The sequence below is a fragment of the Stenella coeruleoalba genome, assembly GCF_951394435.1.
Source record: "Stenella coeruleoalba genome assembly, chromosome: 11".
NCBI classification, from domain to species: Eukaryota; Metazoa; Chordata; class Mammalia; order Artiodactyla; family Delphinidae; genus Stenella; species Stenella coeruleoalba.
The window spans coordinates 51,128,086-51,148,912 of NC_137157.1; the positions used below are offsets into that span (position 1 = coordinate 51,128,086).

Consider the following 20,827-nt stretch of genomic DNA (forward strand, 5'->3'; position numbering starts at 1 on the left):
AGAGTAAAAATTTCATTGATGCAACCAATGGAAAAAAAGGAAAGAAAAGGACAAGGACAGCAAGCATAATAAAAAGAAGACAAGATACGTCAGGAACAATACCAAATATACTGGTTTTCAAAATAAGTGTAATTAACCGAATATAAGCAATTAAAGATTAATTCATCTGGCATTAGCTTAGTAAACATTTATTCAGTCATCACTTGTGACCTAATTGTGCCTAGTGCTGGGGATAAATATAATAGAGGAATTAAAAAGAGCCTCTGACCCCAAAGAGTTTATAGGGATGGAACTTAAATAAAGCTATTTTATTCCATTTTGTGGAGTTCCAAATTAGAAATAATTAAAATAAAGTAACATATTCCTTTCCTTATATGGAAGTATAAATTCATATACATGGTTTTCCAGAAAATTGTGCTATATCTGATTAAAAGTTAGCTTCAGATTTTTATCAGAAATCAATGCATGTTTTAAAAAAAAATGGTACACCAGTGGTGATAGAAATTAAGAAGCACAGGAACAGTGTAGGGATGCGGGTGAGATGATTCCCTTAATTAGACACAATCAGAAAAATTTATCCAATTTTTAAGGGGATTTAATAACACTTCATATAATTTGCAACATATTTTTGCTTTGGTCTTATCCATCCTCCTCCTTCTCCCACCAAAGAAACTCGTATCACTATGCTTTCAAAAGACAGACTGATGTGTTTATTTAAGATGAATGGTATCTTTAGACAAAACAGACTTTTTTCCATTTGCCATTTTATGTAGTATTTACACATAACCTCATTGAAGGAGCAAAATGAGGGATTAAAAAGACTTCCTCTAGGTAAATATTACAGAGGCTGAATACACATCATTATCTCTGGATAAAAAAGACAGAACAATTAGAATCAATTGGCAAAACTCCAAAATTAATAGTTATATTTGCCACCTATTTATACATATAGAAAACATTTGTAGTTAAACTCTCTAAAATGACTTACTTCCAAATGATGAGGATCTGCCTAGTTGTAAAGGTAAATTTTAAAATTACATATTGACTGAAATGCTACCTTGCCTAACTGAAAACAATAATTTTAGCTCTTTTATGCTGAACCTAACCTAATAAATATTAATGGATATATTCAAGAATATAATGGATATATTCAAGAATAGCACAAAATCTATATTTTAGTTAAAATTTGTTTTTAATTTATGCTCTTTTGGTTAAAAAGCAGGCACAATTTGATAAGGTAAAACAACTTACAGTGGATTATGAAGGATATATTTTTTTCTGTAATATTTTAGTAGTTATAAATTTTAGAGTAGAAACTTAAGATAGTGGTCATCAAAAACAGAATGTGAAAATATTTTAATCTTCTTCAGTCATTAATCATGTCATTTTTACCAGATTGCCCTGCTGTTATTTGAAACAGATTAAAACATTTTCTAAACCATAGCTTTCCTGTTTCTGATCATCTCATATACAACCATTCTGTTGACTCCTAGTGAGAAATGCAGGTAACAGATAAATATAGATGCTTTCATCTTTCTGTTATGTAGACCCATGACTTGTGTGGTGACATATCATATATATCAAAATTCATATGAATTGGAAAAACACCTTCTTGAAAAATCATGCCAACAAAGAAAGATTATTAAATCTAGCAGTAAGAAGAATAAAGTAGAAAAGTAAGTTCCTACCAACCATTTTATAAAAGTAAGACATGGTGTCTTTTAGATTTCTAATGGATAAATTTGAAGTATTTTGAAAGAATATAAAAAATTACTTTTTTATAAACTGGTTACAAGACAGAGATGAGAATTAGTCTAATTACTTTTCAAACTGGGGAATTTCTAAAAGGCAGTTAAAAAAATAATTGCTAAGACATGATATACTTTGGATTTCTACAAAACAGTCTTTTGAAAAACCATAAAAATATATTTTTTAAATTGGTTATAAGAAAGATTAGAATTAACCATGTGTAAAAATATAATTTAACTGTCTTAAAACATTTTCCTCAAATCTATAGTCATGTCTATTAAGTAATAAAGTTGGTTATTATTAAGCTGCATATCTTTACATTTAAAATAATCCCACTAACAAAGCATCATTGTTCACTTACATAATTTCCTACTTTAGGAAAACATATTCATTTATCATTACTCTATTGTCACCCATGCCACCAAGTTTACAAATACTAAAATATTATGAACAGTAACTAGCTGTTGAATCAACAGTTAAATCAACTGCATAATTAAACTGATACTGGGATCTGTGATTATTTTTTCCTTAGGTATGTGTAGGCACACAAGCACAAAATCATCAAAAGCTTCCCTCCCTTGGCCTCGTTAACTACAAAACAAACAAGTAGCAGAGAGAGGTGACTCTTCCCTGCTTATCACAGTCATGTAAGAATACCCTAACGGTAGTTTATTCCTACGCTGCAAGTTATTTCTGTTAGATACTAAATTATTTTAAAATAATTAACAAAGAGCTTGCTTAGGGCAACATGCAAAGCTTTACCTGAGTGTATAATCAACAAACAACTGTGGAATTGAGCATGGTTACATTAAACTTCCAAATTGATGAAATGGTATTCATTTGGCACTAAAATTTCCCTTTTTATTAATTTATTCATTTATAAAAATTTATGTCATTTTAACAAAACATCATGATGTGTAGTTCTACGAAGCTGTTTCTACATCTGACGTGACTGTATTTTCATAAAATTTTATAAAATTCTCAGGTTACATAAAATGCATACTAATTTTACACAGAAAACTTTTGGGGAAAAATTGTATTTCATCATGAATGAATTTAAAATGATTTTAAAACTAGATTTTGGGGGGAAATTTTAGTTCTCTTATATATTAACACATATACTTGAAACCAAAGGCAATTTTAAGTTGTAGATATGCAGTATTCTTCTACAATCCCCCCCAAAATAAAATCATACAGCTAGAAAAATAAATATGTTATTAGTACATTGCTTAGAATTTAAAAACCAACAAATGTCTCAATAAATAAATCAGCAAAAGTCACATATCTAAACAAATATGGAGTGTACTAGCTAAGAAACAGGTCACGATAAAAAATAAATCGAATAAATTTCCATACAGTATAATTTAAAAGGCAAATATGTAGATCAAAATTAATATAAAGCAAGCCACAAAATGCAATAAATTTGAATAAATGCCTAAAAAGATAACGCTAATGTATTGATATTACATTTGAATGAGTTTCAATGCAATTTTCATTCGTACAATAAAAGTATATTTTACTTTAGTATATAACCACACGGGAATAAATGAATTTGCTTTAATAGAATATTATAGCATAGAAATGAATTTAAATCTAATACGTTAGAATAGTACCTCAAACTATTTTTGATTGGCTGGGCAGCCTGAGACTTACTAATTTGATAGGCTACAAAACTTACAACTTTGCATTGGTGTTTTGTGTTGCCATGTTCTGCTGTAAAACGTATTCATTGTTATCTAATTTTCTTTTTGTCATTTACATATCTCACCTTCTATACAATGATGTTCCATCAATAGCGTGAATGATTTGGATGCAAGGTAATTTATAGGTACATTTTTGGAAGAAAAATATTTTCTTAAGTGATAAATATGCTGTATTATTTTGGAAATGGCAAAATACTTTTCTTTGCAAAACTCAGCATCATTCCATTTATCATGCATTCACTCATCACTTATTCAACAAACATTACCACATGCTACTGTGTGAAAATATAATGTTAACTAAATATGTCTTTAATAGGGACTTCCCTGGTGGTCCAGTGGTTGGGACTCCACGCTCCCAAGGCAGAGGGGACTAGTCCGATCCCTGGTCAGGGAACTAGAGCCCGCATGCCACAACTAAGAGTCTGCATGCTGCAACTAAGTGCCCGCACTTCGCAACTAAGACCTGGCACAGCCAAATGAATGAATGAATGAATGAATGAATGAATAAATATTTTTTACAAAATTTAAAAAAAGGTAGAAAGAGAAAATGAAGACTGAGCAAAAGAAGCAAACATGATAACTAGGAAGGAAGGCAGATTACAAAAAAAGAAAAAAATATGTCTTTAATATATATCAGTTAAATGTCTTTAATTTCAACAAAAACAAAAAAAACAGTAGAGCTATGATGGAAGATTATTAATTTGCAACATTTGATCACCACATAGGCCAGATATCTGACCATTTAAGTTCCTAATTAAGGAACAGGGTTTGACTCTCCAAAACACATGTATTGAAAATTCACTAAAAGACAAGTGGTCATCAAGCAAAAATTTACTTTTAATTTGTTCATCTTTGATTCCTATCCAGGAAAAATTAATTTAAAAATCAAAAGAGGGACTTCCCCGGTGGCGCAGTGGTAAAGAATCTGCCTGCCAATGCATGGGACATGGGTTCGAGCCCTGGTCAGGGAAGATCCCACATGCCGCAGAGCAACTAAGCCCATGTGCCACAACTACTGAGCCTGCACTCTAGAGCCCGCGAGCCACAACTACTGAAGCCCACGTGCCTAGAGCCTGTGGTCCACAGCAGGAGAAGCCACCACAATGAGAAGCCCACGCACCACAACAAAGAGTAGTCCCCACTCGCCGCAGCTAGAGAAAGCCTGTGAGCAGCAACGAAGACCCAACACAGCCAAAAATAAATAAATAAAAATTTATAAAAAGAAAAATCAAAAGAAACTCTTGTAAAATGTTCTCTCCTATAAAATAGTTCTACAATACAAAAGACAGTACTAAAAAAATTTTTAAGACATAAAAATAACTAAAAAGTCATTGTCGTTTTATTTTTTTATAAAGTATGGATATCTTTTTTAAAATTAATTAATTTATTTATTATTTATTTTTGGCTGAGTTGGGGCTTTGTTGCCGTGCACGGGCTTTCTTTAGTTGCGGCGAGCGGGGGCTACTCTTCGTTGCGGTACGCGGGCTTCTCATTGCGGTGGCTTCTCTTGTTGCGGAGCACGGGCTCTAGGCGAGCGGGCTCAGTAGTCGTGGCTCACAGGCTCTAAAGTGCAGGCTCAGTAGTTGTGGTGCACGGGCTTAGCTGCTCTGCAGCATATGGGATCTTCCCAGACCAGGGCTCGAACCCGTGTCCCCTGCACTGGCAGGCGGATTCTTAATCTCTGTGCCACCAGGGAAGTCCAGCATTGTCATTTTAGATTACAGTATTTTAATATCAATTTTGATATAATAAGCAAATGATTGCTATCGTGCTTACTACTTCGTTTATACTTATTCCTTAAAATAGTTCATACTGCTGCAAAATGTTAAAAACTTTATGCCTGTAACCAAGTAATGTGTTTATACCAAAATTTTCTACACTTTGTAGTTGAATGTATCTTATTTCTGCCCAGGAATGAGGAAGATATGTCAATCAACGTGAATTGACAAATAATCCGTTACTGCCTCAAAGAAGGTGATGAGGGCCACCAGTTCTTCCACTTGATGGATATCTATCAATATAAAGCAAGCACTTTCACTTCCTATTGAAACTATAGTAAGCTGTATGAATTGAATTATATTAATTTTGAACTATATTAAAAATAAGGGGTTGGTCCACCAACAAAACAATGACCAATTCTCTAGAGCCAGTTAATTCTTCATCTATCATGTTTTTACAACAAATTCCACGTAAATATCTTTTTCAGCAGGTGATTTAGTGCTGGTGGGGGGATGACCTGCATTTAGAAATCAAAACTATACATCACTAGCAAAATCCATTTCTCAACAGACTACGGAATCTACTTTCCGGGGGAGAAAATTTCTACAAACATGTGGCTGTGTGGATGTGTGTGTCATGTGTATGAGAAAAAGGATGTATGAGTAAAAATTCATAATTTTTGCATCATATCAACTTATATTCTAGGTTTTTAAAAATTGCATAATGGTTCAGACTATGGGTTCTAGAATCAGGCTACTTAGAACCATATCCCAGTTCTGTCACTTACTAGCTACCTGAATCTCAGCAAAATATCCAACTTTTCTGTGCCTTAGTCTACTCATTTATAAAATGGAAATAATTATGTATAGGTCTTATAGATTAAATAAGTTAGTAAATATAAAGCACTTAGTACAATGCCTGTCACATAGTAATATACAATCAATGTTAGCAATTGTTACTATTATTATTGTCCACAGAATTAGGTCCAAATTCTCTAACCTGTGGTCTGTAATAGATTCCCAACTATACCATTAGTCCCAAGCAAAAATCCTCCAGTTCTGGCAAGTTGGTTTACTTACTGTTCTTCAAATATATTTTGCACCTTTGCCTCTGTGTCTGCCTTCAACTGACTCTTTATTTAAAATGATCTCCGTCTTTATATCTACCTAAACTCTACCCTTGAAGATCCAAGTTCTACCTCCAACAAGGAATCAATCACCCTCATCAATCACCGGAGCCTAAAGTAATCACCCTTCTTCTAAATTCTACTAGGACTCTGTTACTGGAACCACTCATATTGTCCTGCACCCAAAGATATCTTACTGTGTGTGTATATATCTCACCTCTCCAATTAGATTATAAGCTCCATGAGGGCAGGAACTGTGTCATACTCATATATCCTTCACCGTGTCTTAAGCAGAGTAAGTGCTCTACATGCACAGGCAATTGACTGACCACGCAGAATCAAAGTATTAAAAATGTCTACATACTGGCTCAGCGCATTAACAACAGTATTCTGGGCCTTAGAATGTTAGAAACAGAGACTACTCACAGTAAACACAACTGCATGAATGGTAGCCGGAACTGGACCAAAATATGCATCCCAACTTATACTACTCAGCAATAACTCCAGGTACTTACAAATAACATGGCTAAGTCTCAGAAACATTACAGAGAGCAAAAGATATCACGTGCAAAAGAGTACATCCTGTATGATTTTATTTTATTTATTTATTTTAAAAAATAAGTTGTACTATACATCCATACCCTGGATATTAAACAACTAGTTTTTATTTTTTATTTACTTAACTTTTTTAACTTTCTTTCTTTTTTTTTAAAATTATTTTTGGCCGTGTTGGGTCTTCGTTGCTGTGCACGGGCTTTCTCTAGTTGCGGCGAGCGGGGGGCTTCTCTTGTTGAGAAGCACAGGCTCTAGGTGCACGGGCTTCAGTAGTTGCAGCACGTAGGCTCAGTAGTTGTAGCACATGGGCTTAGTTGCTCTGTGGCATGTGGGATCTTCCCGGACCAGGGGTCAAACCCATGTCTCCTGCATTGGCAGGCGGATTCTTAACCACTGAGCCACCAGGGAAGTCCCAGTATGATTGTATTTAATCTGATCAATGGTGATTGAAGTCAGAATAGTGGTTGCCTCTGGGGAGTGGGGAGTGACTGAAGGAAAATATGAGGGAACATTCTAGGGTAATGGAAATGTCCTCTACCTTGATCTATATATTGCCCTTGGTCTACATCTTAATTTTAGTATGCTGAAGTGGTGTGTTAAACCATTAAAATTTTAATATACGCTTCAATAGCTAAGAAACATTTAAATTATAAATTTTAAGTTCTAAAGTTACTACACATGATCTCCTGCTCCAAGAACTTGGAAACAAAGTCTTAAGTAATGGACTTGTACTATGTTTTCCAGGTCCAGTGGCAAAACTATCTTTTATACGGATGGATGAAGCTGAAGCCAATGAATATCAAGTTAAATAGGGTCTCAATGGCCAGGACCGTCCCTATTTTGAGATAGACAATTCATGTTAACTTTAACTCATAAAGCTAAACATTCAACCTGTCTGTTTCCCTTTGTTCTTTTTCTGTGCTCAACAGGGCCACTTTCTGGATATGATCTGACTCCCTACGTAGGTCTGCCTTTAGGATGATAATATACAATAGTAAGGAAATTTCAGCCCCAACACAAATGATTTATTTTGACAAATTGATAAAATGAGTTCTTATGGTGATTTTGTGAGTCATATAGCTTGACCAGAGAAAGAAGACACTGATCACGCAGATGTAAGTATTCTGAGCCATGTGAAAATTATATTTCTCATTGTAAACAAATACATTGGCATTTTAGCTTCATCCATCCGTCTTTTGGGTTTGTCAACATGAGTCCACCCCTAAGAGATATTGAAACATCTAGGTTTCTGAGCCTGAAAGTTTGACTAGATACTAGAACATGGAAAGTTCACCAAGGCAATTGATACTATCTTTTCAGGCCTCTTGGGAAACTGTCAGCAACATTTTCAACGGCCTACAAACTGGCCACATTGTAATAATTTATAAATCTGTACTACACTTTGTATTATTAAGGTGTGTTTATAATCACATTGTTATATTTGATAAAAGATTAAATTTTATAATTTATAATTCATAATAGTTACTAAACATAGTAATTATCCAAAATAAAAAGCTAATAATAGAAAAGTTAAAAACAAAAGTTGCTCATTAAAATAACTATCTCATGATCTAATAAAAAGGACACAGTCCTTGAAACTTGGAGACCTGAAGTCCAATCCTAGATTGGCCATTTACTATTTATGTGGCAAATCACTTAACCTTTCCGTATCTCAAGTCCTTCGCTGGTAAAAATGTCCCTGTGTATCTTACAAAGATTTTTGTGAGTCTTAAATTTGATTAATTAAAATACTTTTTAAATGGTAAAGCATTATACAAATATTTTCATCATATATCCATTAATATCACATCTGAACTTAGGTTACCAAAAAATGCAATTATATAGAAAGAATCGGATCCACTTAAAAATATAATCATTCTAACTTTATACATATTTTTACTAAATAACTGATCTGAGGACATAATGTTCTAATGCGGTAGATTCAAGTTTTGGCTCCTATTCCTCTCCCCTCCCTATCTCCACACCCATTACCATGTGACTCGGCAGTTCTGCCCACTAGAGGGAAGACAGGATACTTACACCTGCATGACAAGTGGGAAGGAAATAGCTCTTTCTACTCCTTTACTTCTGGCTTGGACATGCAACTTGCTTGGCCAATGGGATGCTAGCAGATCTAGCTATGGTGCAGATCTGCTAGCAGAGGATGATGCAGAGGCTTGAAATATGCTCGCATAGTTGGGCTTGCCTTGTTACCTTTTATCATCAATGACAAGACTTGTGGCGCAGACCTGAAGCCAACCTATGACTAGCTTATGTCAACCAACTCCCACCCAAGCCCACTCCCACTCATGGACATGTGAGCACAAATACTGTTGTTTTAAGTCACTGCTTTTTAAGGTGTCCTTTTACACCTTGTTATTGTGACAATCACTAACTGAGAGGCCCAGTGATTATACAGAACATAATATACTATATTATGAACCTACCATATTTGTATGATCATTAGTTTAGAGGATCGTCTTTAGGTTAGATAATGTAATCCCTAGCCATTAATTTTATCATTTGTCCAACAGTAATCAATGAGTACCAACTATTGCCAGGGAGTATTCTAGGCACTGAGCTAGTCAGGCTATGTAACATTAGCTGCCCTCGTAAACAATGGCAAAATCTCAGTGGCCTATTAAATAAAAGTTTATTTCCCTCTACATAAAGGCCAATGAAGATGTTCTTGGATGAAGAGCTCTCCTGAGTGGATCTCTTCCAAGTTTGACTCAGGAACCAAGACCCCTCCCGTATTGTGATGCCATCATGTTCAACATGTACCTCTGATGTAACCTCAAAAGGGGAAGTGAGATGTGGGAAGGCATATTGGATACTTAACCCGCTTAGCCCAGAAATGACACATACTCCACTGGGAGAATTAGTCATATGTCCCCACACAGATGTAAAGGGGCTGGAAATTGTAATCTCTGGCCGAGTAGCCACTTTCCAGCAACAACTCTACACTAAGGGAGGGGAGAATAATTCTTTGGTCATTAGTTAAGCATTTCAATCACAATTGGAGAACAGAACAAAGACTCCCAACCTCACTGAATTTTTGTTTATTGACTATTTCGCACTGGATACAAAAGTTATAAAGGTGAATAAGACATGATTCTTGCCTTCAAGAAACTCACAGACTTGAAGAGGAAGAGGGATCCACACAAATAATTATAGCAGATAATAAATGTTACAGTAAATGTAAATACAAGATCCAATGTTTGCACAGAGGAAGGGATGATTAACTCTTGGGAGAGTGTTAAGGAAGACTATATTTAATTGAGGGGGCAATGCTTGATCTGAGCCTTAAGACATAAACAGAATCTTGCCAGACAGATGAAGGAGTAGGGGAGGATGCTAAGTGGAGAAAACAAAGGTTTGCATCATATGATGGCTCAGAGCTTTTTTCCTTATAAAGCTATGGAGTGGTGTTGAGGGCAAGAGGGAAGGGGAAAGCACGTGTGTTTACAAGTGGTAAAACAACCTCTTGCTTCACATATAAATTTGGAATAACATAAGTTTTCTAATTAGAGCAGCCTTCATTTCCATGGGCACTGCTTTGGAATAATGTTCTCTACAAGAGAACAAGTACAGTTCATGACCTAAGCAAGATGGCTAGCACCAGAATACATAGAGCACGTGGAGCTGACAACTCAGGGATGGTGATATCTAAAGAGGCAGAATTCAGGTAAAAAAACACTGAATGACAAATTGTCTCTCCTCTCAAAGTCCTTGTCAGATAAAACAGAAACCAAATAAATAATGATAAAAATAATGAATCAGGTTGATCCAATAACTACGCATCAAACCCTTTATGTTGCAGAGAATATAGTTTTCAAATCACCCACAGAAGAGTAACAAGAATTAAATACCCACTAGGCCCCCAAATAAAATTCTAATAAGTAATGAACAACAGACTTACTAAAAAGTGGTAAAGTCACATTCTTTGACCACCAAGCAATGAAACTGAAAATTACTAACAAAAGTAGCAAGCAGAAAGTTTGGAAATTTAAAAACTTTCCTAATCAATATGTGCAAAAGAAAATCAAAACTGCAATTATTCAAAATACAATATTTAAAAATCTCTGGGGTTCAGTTAAAGCTTTAGTAAAGGAAAATTATAGTTATAAATGCTTTAATGCTAAATAAGAAGGAAAGAAAATACAGTTTTAAGTCTATGACATAACGGTATACATGAAAACCAATTGAAAATTATTGGAAGTAAACAGAAACTTCATTCAGATTTATCTGCTCCAGCACCTCAGTGCTTAGCCAACATGCCTTGCTGCTTCCTGGTCTTTAATTTAGTTTATAAAAGGAGATGAAGGGCTATGTCCCCTCCACTTGCTTCTACACAATCCCATAAGATTGTTATAGAGGAGAGACTGCCTGATTTTCCAGGCCAACCTTGAATAGGATCCAGTAAAAGAATGAATTGAAAAATAAATAAAAGTGAAGAGAATAGTATCCACAAACATTTGTCATTGTTCTCTTCTAAGTTAATCTCTCTTAATGATAATCAAATGTGAAATGTCACTCCTTATTAAAAGCTATAGAAAAACTAAACACCAGCCATTAGCATTATTAGGCTGTTCTCTTAAAAGTGTTCTCTTTAAAGTAGAAAACAGTGATGTGGTTTGAATAAAGAAAGGAAAGGTGAATTTGTCAAAACTTAAAATATATTAGCTTATATTTAAATATCAAGAGTTCTTTAACTCACCATCTGGATACAAATTTAACCTTGTTAGCCCTTCTCAGCTAAATATGCAAAGAAATCCATGTGAATTTGTATAATAGACCAACCAGCTGTAAGATTCTATGAGAGAAGGAATTGTATCCCCCCCGCCCCGTTCATAGCTATAGCCTCAGCATCTGGCATAGAGTACGCCTGATAAATGTATGCTGAATGAATGAATAGATGAATAGTCAATATTTTCTTTTTTTTTAAATTTATTTATTTAATTAATTTATTTTTGGCTGCATTGGGTCTTCGTTGCTGGGCTCAGGCTTTCTCTAGTTGTGGTGAGCGGGGGCTACTCCTGGTTGCGGTGCGCGGGCCTCTCATTGCAGTGGCTCCTCTTGTTGTGGAGCACGGGCTCTAGGCACGTGGGCTTCAGTATTTGTGGCACACGGGCTCAGTAGTTGTGGCGCACAGGCTTAGCTGCTCTGTGGCATGTGGGATCTTCTCAGAGCAGGGCTTGAACCCGTTTCCCCTGCATTGGCAGGCGGATTCTTAACTACTGCGCCACCAGGGGAGCCCAGTATTTTCTTATTAATGAAGGATGCCCAAAGACAGATTTCAATACACTTATAGAGATTTATATTTTATTTCCTGCTTCTTCATTGTTATGAGAACTTTAAAAATAAGAAATTTTAAAATAACAAAATTGATTTGTAGGAGCTAAAAAGTATTGTCAACATATTCTCACATTTCTAATATCTGAAAATGTTTTCCTTATTAATATTTCTTGAGAAAGGCTTACTATGTTAGGCAGATGGTCTCATTTGCTAATAAGCTTTCGAAACTCTAGTTCTACTATGTTCAAATTCCCCATTTCCCTTCAACTTAGTGACCACCATTAACAGCCCACTCTGTTTTTCACCACCCATATGTTTTTGCCTCAAGCTTTAACTGATTATATTCTTTTAGTTCCTTACCCTGGTGTAGATTCCTTTTTAACTACAGATCTTAAAAGCGACACTAGCTGCTTTTTGTTCCTTGGAGTTTTTGAGTTTTTTTTTTTTTTTTTCCTTTCAGGATAATTATATTCTGTTGTGCCTTTTATTATCGTGTCTTTTAGGATCTCCTAACCTTGTACACTCTTGGGCTTTATTTAATAGTGAGCTCTCTCCTCCACTCTCCACACTAAACCACGCTCATTAGGTTTCTTAATCCTCCATAATTTGCTTTCATGAAATCTTATACCTTTGAGTTGCTGTGTTCTATGAGCCCATTTCCTTAGTACTGCTATTCCAAGCAGCCCAGAATCAACAAGCACTAAACATAAGCTTATTCACTTTCTCAGCCAACATGACTCTACAGAAAAAAAAAAAAAAAAAAATCTTTGTTTTGAATGTTTATGGACCATGAAACTATACCATTTAACTTGGTATTTCATGTTCTCACCCAAACATTGCCTGAGAAGGTTAGGACCACAGAATTAGATTCTGGGCAGTCCTTAACATACAGTTTTTAACTTATAGGCTTCATGTTCTTCTTGGTCAGAAAACTATTCTATTTTAATAGAACAGAAATAACAATAACCTGATGTTATATAGTGACTAGTAAATTCCAACTGTATCTTTTCCTTATACCCAGAATTCAGGATACGAGAAAAACATCTTTTTTCAGTTATTCTGCGAGAGCTCTGTTTTTCCAAATGGGTTGTTTTTAAAAGACATATACACTTCCTTGAAATTTGACTACACAGCGAACTCTGGTCTTTTCAGCAATTCATTCTTTGCTTTGTCTTCCATTCTACTCTTCACTAGCACCTTTGCTGACAGGTATGTACAGAAGGGCCAAGAGAGCATATATTTTGGGTTTTGTTTTAACTTTCGAAGGAAAACCAACAACAACACACAAAACAAAACCCAACCAACCTCAGCAGTGAGTTGAAAGAGTTAATGAAGTTTCCAAAGGTGCCCAGCTTATTCAAGCAAAGTTTACACTTCAACCGTATGCATGTTAACTTGTGATCCTCCCCATCCAGATGATAGAAAGCAAAGCCAGTAAGTTCTTTATTTAATTGGTTTGCATCCACACACTGACCTCCAGGGCTCTGTTTACATAGCCTATCATGCAATATGCTCCACAGTTCTCTCCCTCTTTCAAAAGCATGTTTCTCCTGAGATTTGATATATGGCTTTCATGTTTAATCACTACATTAAACTCAATGCTCTGCTTCCTCCAGCATCAACTAACTTCCCTTCTTGGGAGGTGGGGAGAAGAGCACAGCTTCTTGCTACTTCTGAACATAAAAGGAAGTCTGTTTTACTCTATTAGTAAAATCACCAACTACACAGGATCATAGGCAAGCAACATTAGTACATCAGCTAGGAAACAGTATTAAAATGGAACCCTTAAAACTCCTTTAGAAAGAAGGTAGGCTGATTGCTCTCAATTGACAAAGCTGAAACCTTTGGGTGATTAAGTTATAAACCAACAGAAACGGAACTTAATCAGGCTACGACTCAGTACATAGAGGACACAGCTAGAAGGCAGCTAAAATTTTCATCAAATTAATCTTGAGGATAGGACGATTCTGGGGTTCTCAGATTGGCATTAATTCAGCACCTTCTAATTAAAGTTTTTCTTAACCTTCATCACATGAATAGACCATTCAACATCTCTAACTGAATGTGGACATGGTAATGTCAAGATCCTTTCCATAAGAATTTGTATGTGACTCAAATTTCTGAGAGAAATAAAAACCTCAAAAAAAATGATCTGTTTCAATAAATCAACACAATCTATAATTTTCAGGTTTTAAAAATCACATGAAATGTATGTATTTCACTTTAAGATAATTAAAGCAGAAAAAGAAAACTGAAACAAATGGCAAATTATTGATAACGGTAAAATCTAGATAATGAATGTGTGGGTGCTCATTTACTACACACTGTACTTTTATGTATAGTTGAAATTTTTCATTATAAATTTTTTTGAAACTTTAAAAAAATGCAAAGAAGTTGTTTGTGAATTTGCTTTTGTAGAAAAAAATCAATACAATTTTGATAAGAAAAAAATTAAATCACTATCTAGGTGGATCATTTTGGTATATATTCAATAGCTGACATTTTTTACCATGTGCTGACAATGAAAACTTTCCTTCCTTCCTCCTGAATCTCACTCCACAGCCTGAAACTCATTTACACAAACTGCGAATTGCAAATATGCAGTAAGCTCTGCATAAGTTGGGTTCTTTACTTGAAAAAAATATATATATATACACATATATATTTACTTTGAAATTCTTTCCTTTATGGCTAGTCATTGACCATAGTATTTATTTTTTTAAGGCTTTTTTTTTTCTTTCTTAGTAAGATCAGCATCTTCCTTCATTTAAAAATTTTACTTTGTCAGGAACAATGTTACAGTTGTATACAACATTAAACAGAGCTAGTTTACTTTCTGTATTTGATGAACAATAGAGAACCTGAACCTATTAAAGTCATACATTTAATTGTTCCAATATGCTACCTCATTTCTAACCAAAATTTGCATGATATAGAATGCCAAAGAATACATTTCTAACTTCCTTTGTCATGATTCCCTCATTTGATATTAAGCTAAAAGAATTTATAAGAAAAAAGAATTACCTGATTCTTGATTTGAAACCATCTGAATTATTTCCACAACATATTGAGATTCAAAATTAAAAGAATAAATAAACTTTTAGTCAGTATTCCCCATAAGATTTTTCAGAGCACAAAACTTTGTAGTTTTCAAAGACATGCAGATGTTGTCCATGAAAGACGTTTTAAAAAATTAGGACTTGGAAAAAATAAGAATCATGAACAAAACCTTTGGTCACAAGAGTGAAAGATGTGTGCCTATACAGATGTTATAACTATTTTCATGATAAATACTAACTCTCACTACAGGAATTTAGCAGCACACTTTAATTTGCTTTTGAAAATTTAACATAAATTTTCTAACTTTGACAACAGCTGCCTAATATTTCAGTTTTATACACTATTTCCAGGTTTTACCTCTGAAATGAACCTAGTAGACGTTTTCATTTTTAAAAGCTATATTCCAGATCCTGTAGGCTAAAACCAGTTTTTGACTTGATGCTTAAGGAATTTGATCATAACAAAGTGGATTTTTAAATAAATATTTGATGACTGACTGGCAATGGTAAAAAGATATGCAATTTTATATAAAAATTCATTCTCAATTTTTTCATTTATCTCTTATTATATTTAAATATTTTAACTATTGAAAAATGACAAAGACTTTTTACACCATTTTGAGTCGCCTCCTATGAGTCAATAAAAAAGTCAAATAGTGGATACAATGCCATTATGCCTTTAGTCTCCATATCGTCAACATTGTAAACCAAATGTTTATCTTATGCTACCACTGTCACATGTGATTCAGAAGCCCAAGAGCACACAGAATGGAAAGATTTCTGGAATCACAGTTCTCAAATTAGGTAAAATTGTTAACTCAAATGTACAGACTTCATATTTAAAGGGTCTCACCTAGTTGGAGAAATTCAAAAGAAAGATACAGGTTTTGAAGAAGAAAAGCATGTTGGCTCCTTAACACCACTATCAAAAAGAATACATAGTCTTTGGTCCCTTTGTGAAATAATAAACGAAAACTTTTAAGTTGAAACATAGTGGAACTCAAACCAGAGTAAGAATGTTACTTTTAAATTCAATAAGTTGTATATTTTCTGCAAACTATTTTCTCCTGAAATTGAAAATTAATGTTTATTTATCTATAACAGTTCACTAAAGGGCGTAATTCCTTCGTACTGAACATGAGGTAGTTTTTGTGCTTTAATTGCAAACACCGTCAGAAACTATGAAGCACGTACATCTCAGCGAGTGACACAAAGACACAGTCAAATGTAAGGATTATATAGCTATATTCATGCTTAATGAGAAGAAAACATCTAATGAGGCTGATACGCCACTGTTTGTGAGACTGTCTTGATAGATACAAAATAATGGCTTAAGGTGACCTTCATTTTCCATCACCCACCTCCCCAACAAAACAAATTTTTAAAAATTAGCAAGTCATAGACAAATATCTATTTCTATTGGCTAAAACCGTCTGCAGTTTGCTGGATTAAATGTATCTGTTACCCATATGTGATGACAAGTCACTTGCAGAGAATTTTTAAATTACCCAGGATGCTTTGTCCAGTGAGAGAATAATATTCTATTTTTAGCAATGAGTAGGTACAACCCCCTCCTTTGCTTTTAAAATGAAGCTCTGCAGATACAGAGGATTTAATACTTATTTCAGAGCTATCGAGAATCCCAACGTGAACACCACCTCAAGTTATGATTCCAAGCAGCCACAAGCAGCCAACAGCCCTGCTTTGAGGTGGGGTTCATGTTTTGAAAAGAGACTGCCTAGTCTGTTTAAAATCAAAATGGTTCTTGATCTGATGCATTACTCCTCAGAGAATAATGTAAATAAAATATACTCAAAATAACATTATTAATGTAAACATACCTGAACCAGAGTCAAATTTCGTTTCTGACCTGCAAAGAGAAAGAAATTTTTTATGATATAAAAATTGCTTGTTAGACAATAACTGATTTTATGAGGGGGAAAAAAGATGCAATAGTTTTAAATTTCAGTACATGCATCAACAAGTAAGACAGCTTTTTAAGATGTAAATACGTATTTATTTTAACCATTTTAAATGCATGCATAACCCTAGGTCCTCTAAACATGTACATGTCCACAGAGATAGCGCAGTATGGAAAAGATATTAACTTTTTAGCTTGTTTTTGAAAGAGAATAAATTATGTTAAAAAAAAACACCCAATCTTTACAGATTAACTTGTTTCAGTAATATAATAAAGCAATAAAAACTCAAATTTAAAATTATCTTCTTTACTTATTATTCAAGATTTTCAATTATTCAACAGCAAGTAATTTTTCACTAAGTTCTTCACAGAGTAAATGAACCTAGTAACCCCATACATTTAATAAGAAGGAGAAAAAAAATGTGAGCCCTTGTGGGAACATTATGTTTCAGATATAGGTTAATACTGGTTGTAAATTCAGAAGCCTTTGAAGCTCTCAGTCCGGCTGTGGGAAAACTGCTGTTGGGTAATTACTCTCAAGATGCTGCTGATGTGCTGTCAAGCAGAATTAACCCTATGACTAGGCCTATCTACACAAGCTACTATAAGACAGCATTGTCTATACCTAGCTCTCAAACCAATTAGTGGGCATGCTCCAGTCGGATTTATATCACACATTAACAATCAATAGTATATATGTTCACAGCTGCCACAGCAAGAGACAAGAACCAACCAGCAGGAGTCCTGTTAAAGGATGTTACATTGACAGAGAAGATTTTTTTTTTTTCCTGGGGAAATGTAGTTAACTAAGTGGGAAAGGAGATTTCTTTGAAATTATGCCAGGGTACCAAAGCACCTTTGGAAGCGGTGGCTTTCTTTACCTAAATTAGCTTCAAGAGAAGTCATCAAAGGAGGAAGAGGCAAAGGATAAGCAAGAGACAGCTTCCTTTGACATAAAAATTCATTTTCTCAAGTATTCCCAAATAAAGTTTCAGCTGATGCTCAAACCAAGTCCATAATCATAAAAACAGAAAACTAACTATTACAACCACGGTTATCAACAACCACCACTGTAATCCAGGTTCATATTTGTCTCAGACCCTGGTCCCACCATAGTCCTCATCTCAGTCCTTAGGTGTCCCTGACTCCTATTTCAGGTATAAACCCATTTTCACTTTTTGTCCTCTCCTGTTCTGGAAAGCCTGGTCTCATGCCCTCTTCTTTGTTTCCAGCAACCCTGAGCATAACTCTGAACGACACTTACCACGCGTTATCCTGCTGGTTTCCTAGCCTATCTTCCCCACTGGACTCTGCCTTACTAACGTCTGTAGCCAGGGCGCCTACACAGTGCCTGGTGCTTGTACTCAACACATGTCTATAAAGGGAAACCCCTGCCTCCCTCTCAGCTGTATAAGAGGTGTTCTTCCTTCTGCCTGAGGTTCCCTGCATTTACATCCTAAAGTGCACTCTCTCATCTCCCCTGAAACCAGGTTGGATTAGTTACCCCTTCCTCCGGTTGTATCTTCAATATCTGCGTCTCCCCAAGTTCCTCCTCCCTTCTGCACAGAAGTGCTCCAGAATTAATTAAAACCCTCCTTCAAATCTGTGTCCTACTCTTTTCATCCCTCTTTCTTCCTGGCTTTACAAGCAAGTTTATTGAAAGGAAAGACTATATTCTATATTGCACGTCTTCCTTTCCTGACCTCCCAACATATTCACTCTTTGAACCACTAAGATCTATGCTAAGTTTTCTCAGTGGCTTCCTAATGCTCAAGCCAACAGCCCTGTTACAGTCCCTAATTTACTAACCCTTTCTCCAACTAAAATCCTACCTGAATGTCACACTGTGACCTCAAATGCCACAAGTACTGAACTGCATTCATTTTCCTTTCCCTCACATATAATTCTCCTGCTATAGACTCCCTATTGTCAGAAATTATGATGTTATTCTAGTTTTCTTTTGCACCCTCGATATCTAAGCTGTCCCCCAGACCTGCTGACTCTACCACCTTCCCCTCCTCTCTATCCTCAGTCTTACCATCTTAGGCCTATCTTTGGCCCAATAATCTCATAACCCGTATCCCCCACTCCCTTCCGACCCACCCTCTAAACAGCTGCCAGACGTTTCCAAAACACTAATCCGATCACATTGTCACCACCCCAACAACTAGAGCAGAGTTTTTCCAAACTTGGGTCACAAGTTGACCCATCAGAGGATTATAAAATTAATTTAGTGGATTGCAACTAGTATTTTTTTCAAAAAATGAAACAGAACAGAAAAGAAGACAGATGCATCCCATATTGAGAGTACATGCAGTTTAGAGGTGGATTAGAGGCAGGATTGGGGGGGGCGGAGAGCCAGATCACGGTAGGCCCCTCATATGCCACGCAGAGGACTGTGAACTTGGTGTCCCTAGGTCAGTGGCTTTTAAACGTTTTTGTCTGTGACCCATAGTAAGACATACCTTTTTACATGGTGACTTATTACCAGGCTTGGCCCTAATATTTGCAGGGCCTTGGCAAGAGGACAAATAGGGATACAATACAGCTAATTATTTAAAAGTTACAAGCCAAGGCAATAAACTGTTAGAAAAGTATACTAACCTACCTTGACAGATATACCTGATAACAAAAACAATGAAAACTGTGTGTGAAACTATTGATACCAAGTAACTGAGAATAGTGCAAATTTTAAATTAATTTCGTCTTCCACTGAAAGACTTATTCAGCCTGGGGAAATTCAGGGGCAATGGCAACTAGGCCAAGTGTGAGAAGAGGAGAAGCCTCCCTCAGCCTTCTCTTCCAGTGGCTATGGAGTCCGTAAGAGAAACACCTCCTTTCTTTTCTTCTTTATTGGGGGAGGGGCTCTTTCATTTCTGTCAGAGGCTCTGTACTCCTACCCATCCCCCATTGCCTGTCCCCACCAGCCAGGCCCCTGAGCTCCAAGTCCATCTAGACTATAACAGTCAGGCCCAAGGGCCAACCTCTGGCTTCTAGGTGCTCCCAGCTCCCCACTCTCACAGGAAGGTTTGAATTAAGAATTCTCTGACCAGGAATGTGGAAGAATAGGAAAAGCATTTTGCCCTTCCCTCTTTGTTTCCGCTTCTTTCTGCCCTCTAAACTGTAGCCTTCACTCTCACCAAATCAAGCTATTGCCATGTTATTTTGTAACCAAGCAGGACCCTATGGGGCCTTCCCAGGACAGGCCTTCCCCCATAGCCTCTGCTTTAGCTCCACTCTGAAGTACCTAGATAATAGTATATGAGGCAAATTTCCACCAAATGGAAGAACTACTTGATGACCATGAGCACACAGCCCCAGGCCTCCTGGAGCCTAAGGACTGATAATGTTAACCCCGGTGACACCACGCTGCTGCCTCACCATCAGCTAATCAGAGAACTGTGTACAAGCTGATCACATACTCCTCCTCTCCTGGCCTTTAAAACATAGAGGGGTGGGATAGGGAGGGTGGGAGGGAGATGTAAGAGGGAAGGGATATGGGGATATATGCATATGTATAGCAGATTCACTTTGTTATACAGCAGAAACTAACACAACGTTGTAAAGCAATAATATTCCAATAAAGATGTTAAAAAAAAAAAGAATGCTTGGCTAAAACCCTTTGGGGAGCTGGAGGCTTTTCAGGGCGTGAGCCACCTTGTCTCTTTGCATGGCCTTGCAATAAACCTTTCTCTGC

General features: G+C 35.9%; 1 protein-coding gene across 1 annotated transcript in view; it reads right to left on the bottom strand.

Annotated features, from left to right (window-relative positions):
• Positions 1 to 20,827, bottom strand: part of MSRB3 (methionine sulfoxide reductase B3) — a 164,274-nt gene that overhangs the window by 64,003 nt on the left and 79,444 nt on the right. The window contains 1 exon segment of the mRNA XM_079938328.1: positions 17,051 to 17,079. Within this exon segment, the coding sequence (XP_079794454.1) occupies positions 17,051 to 17,079 (29 nt within the window).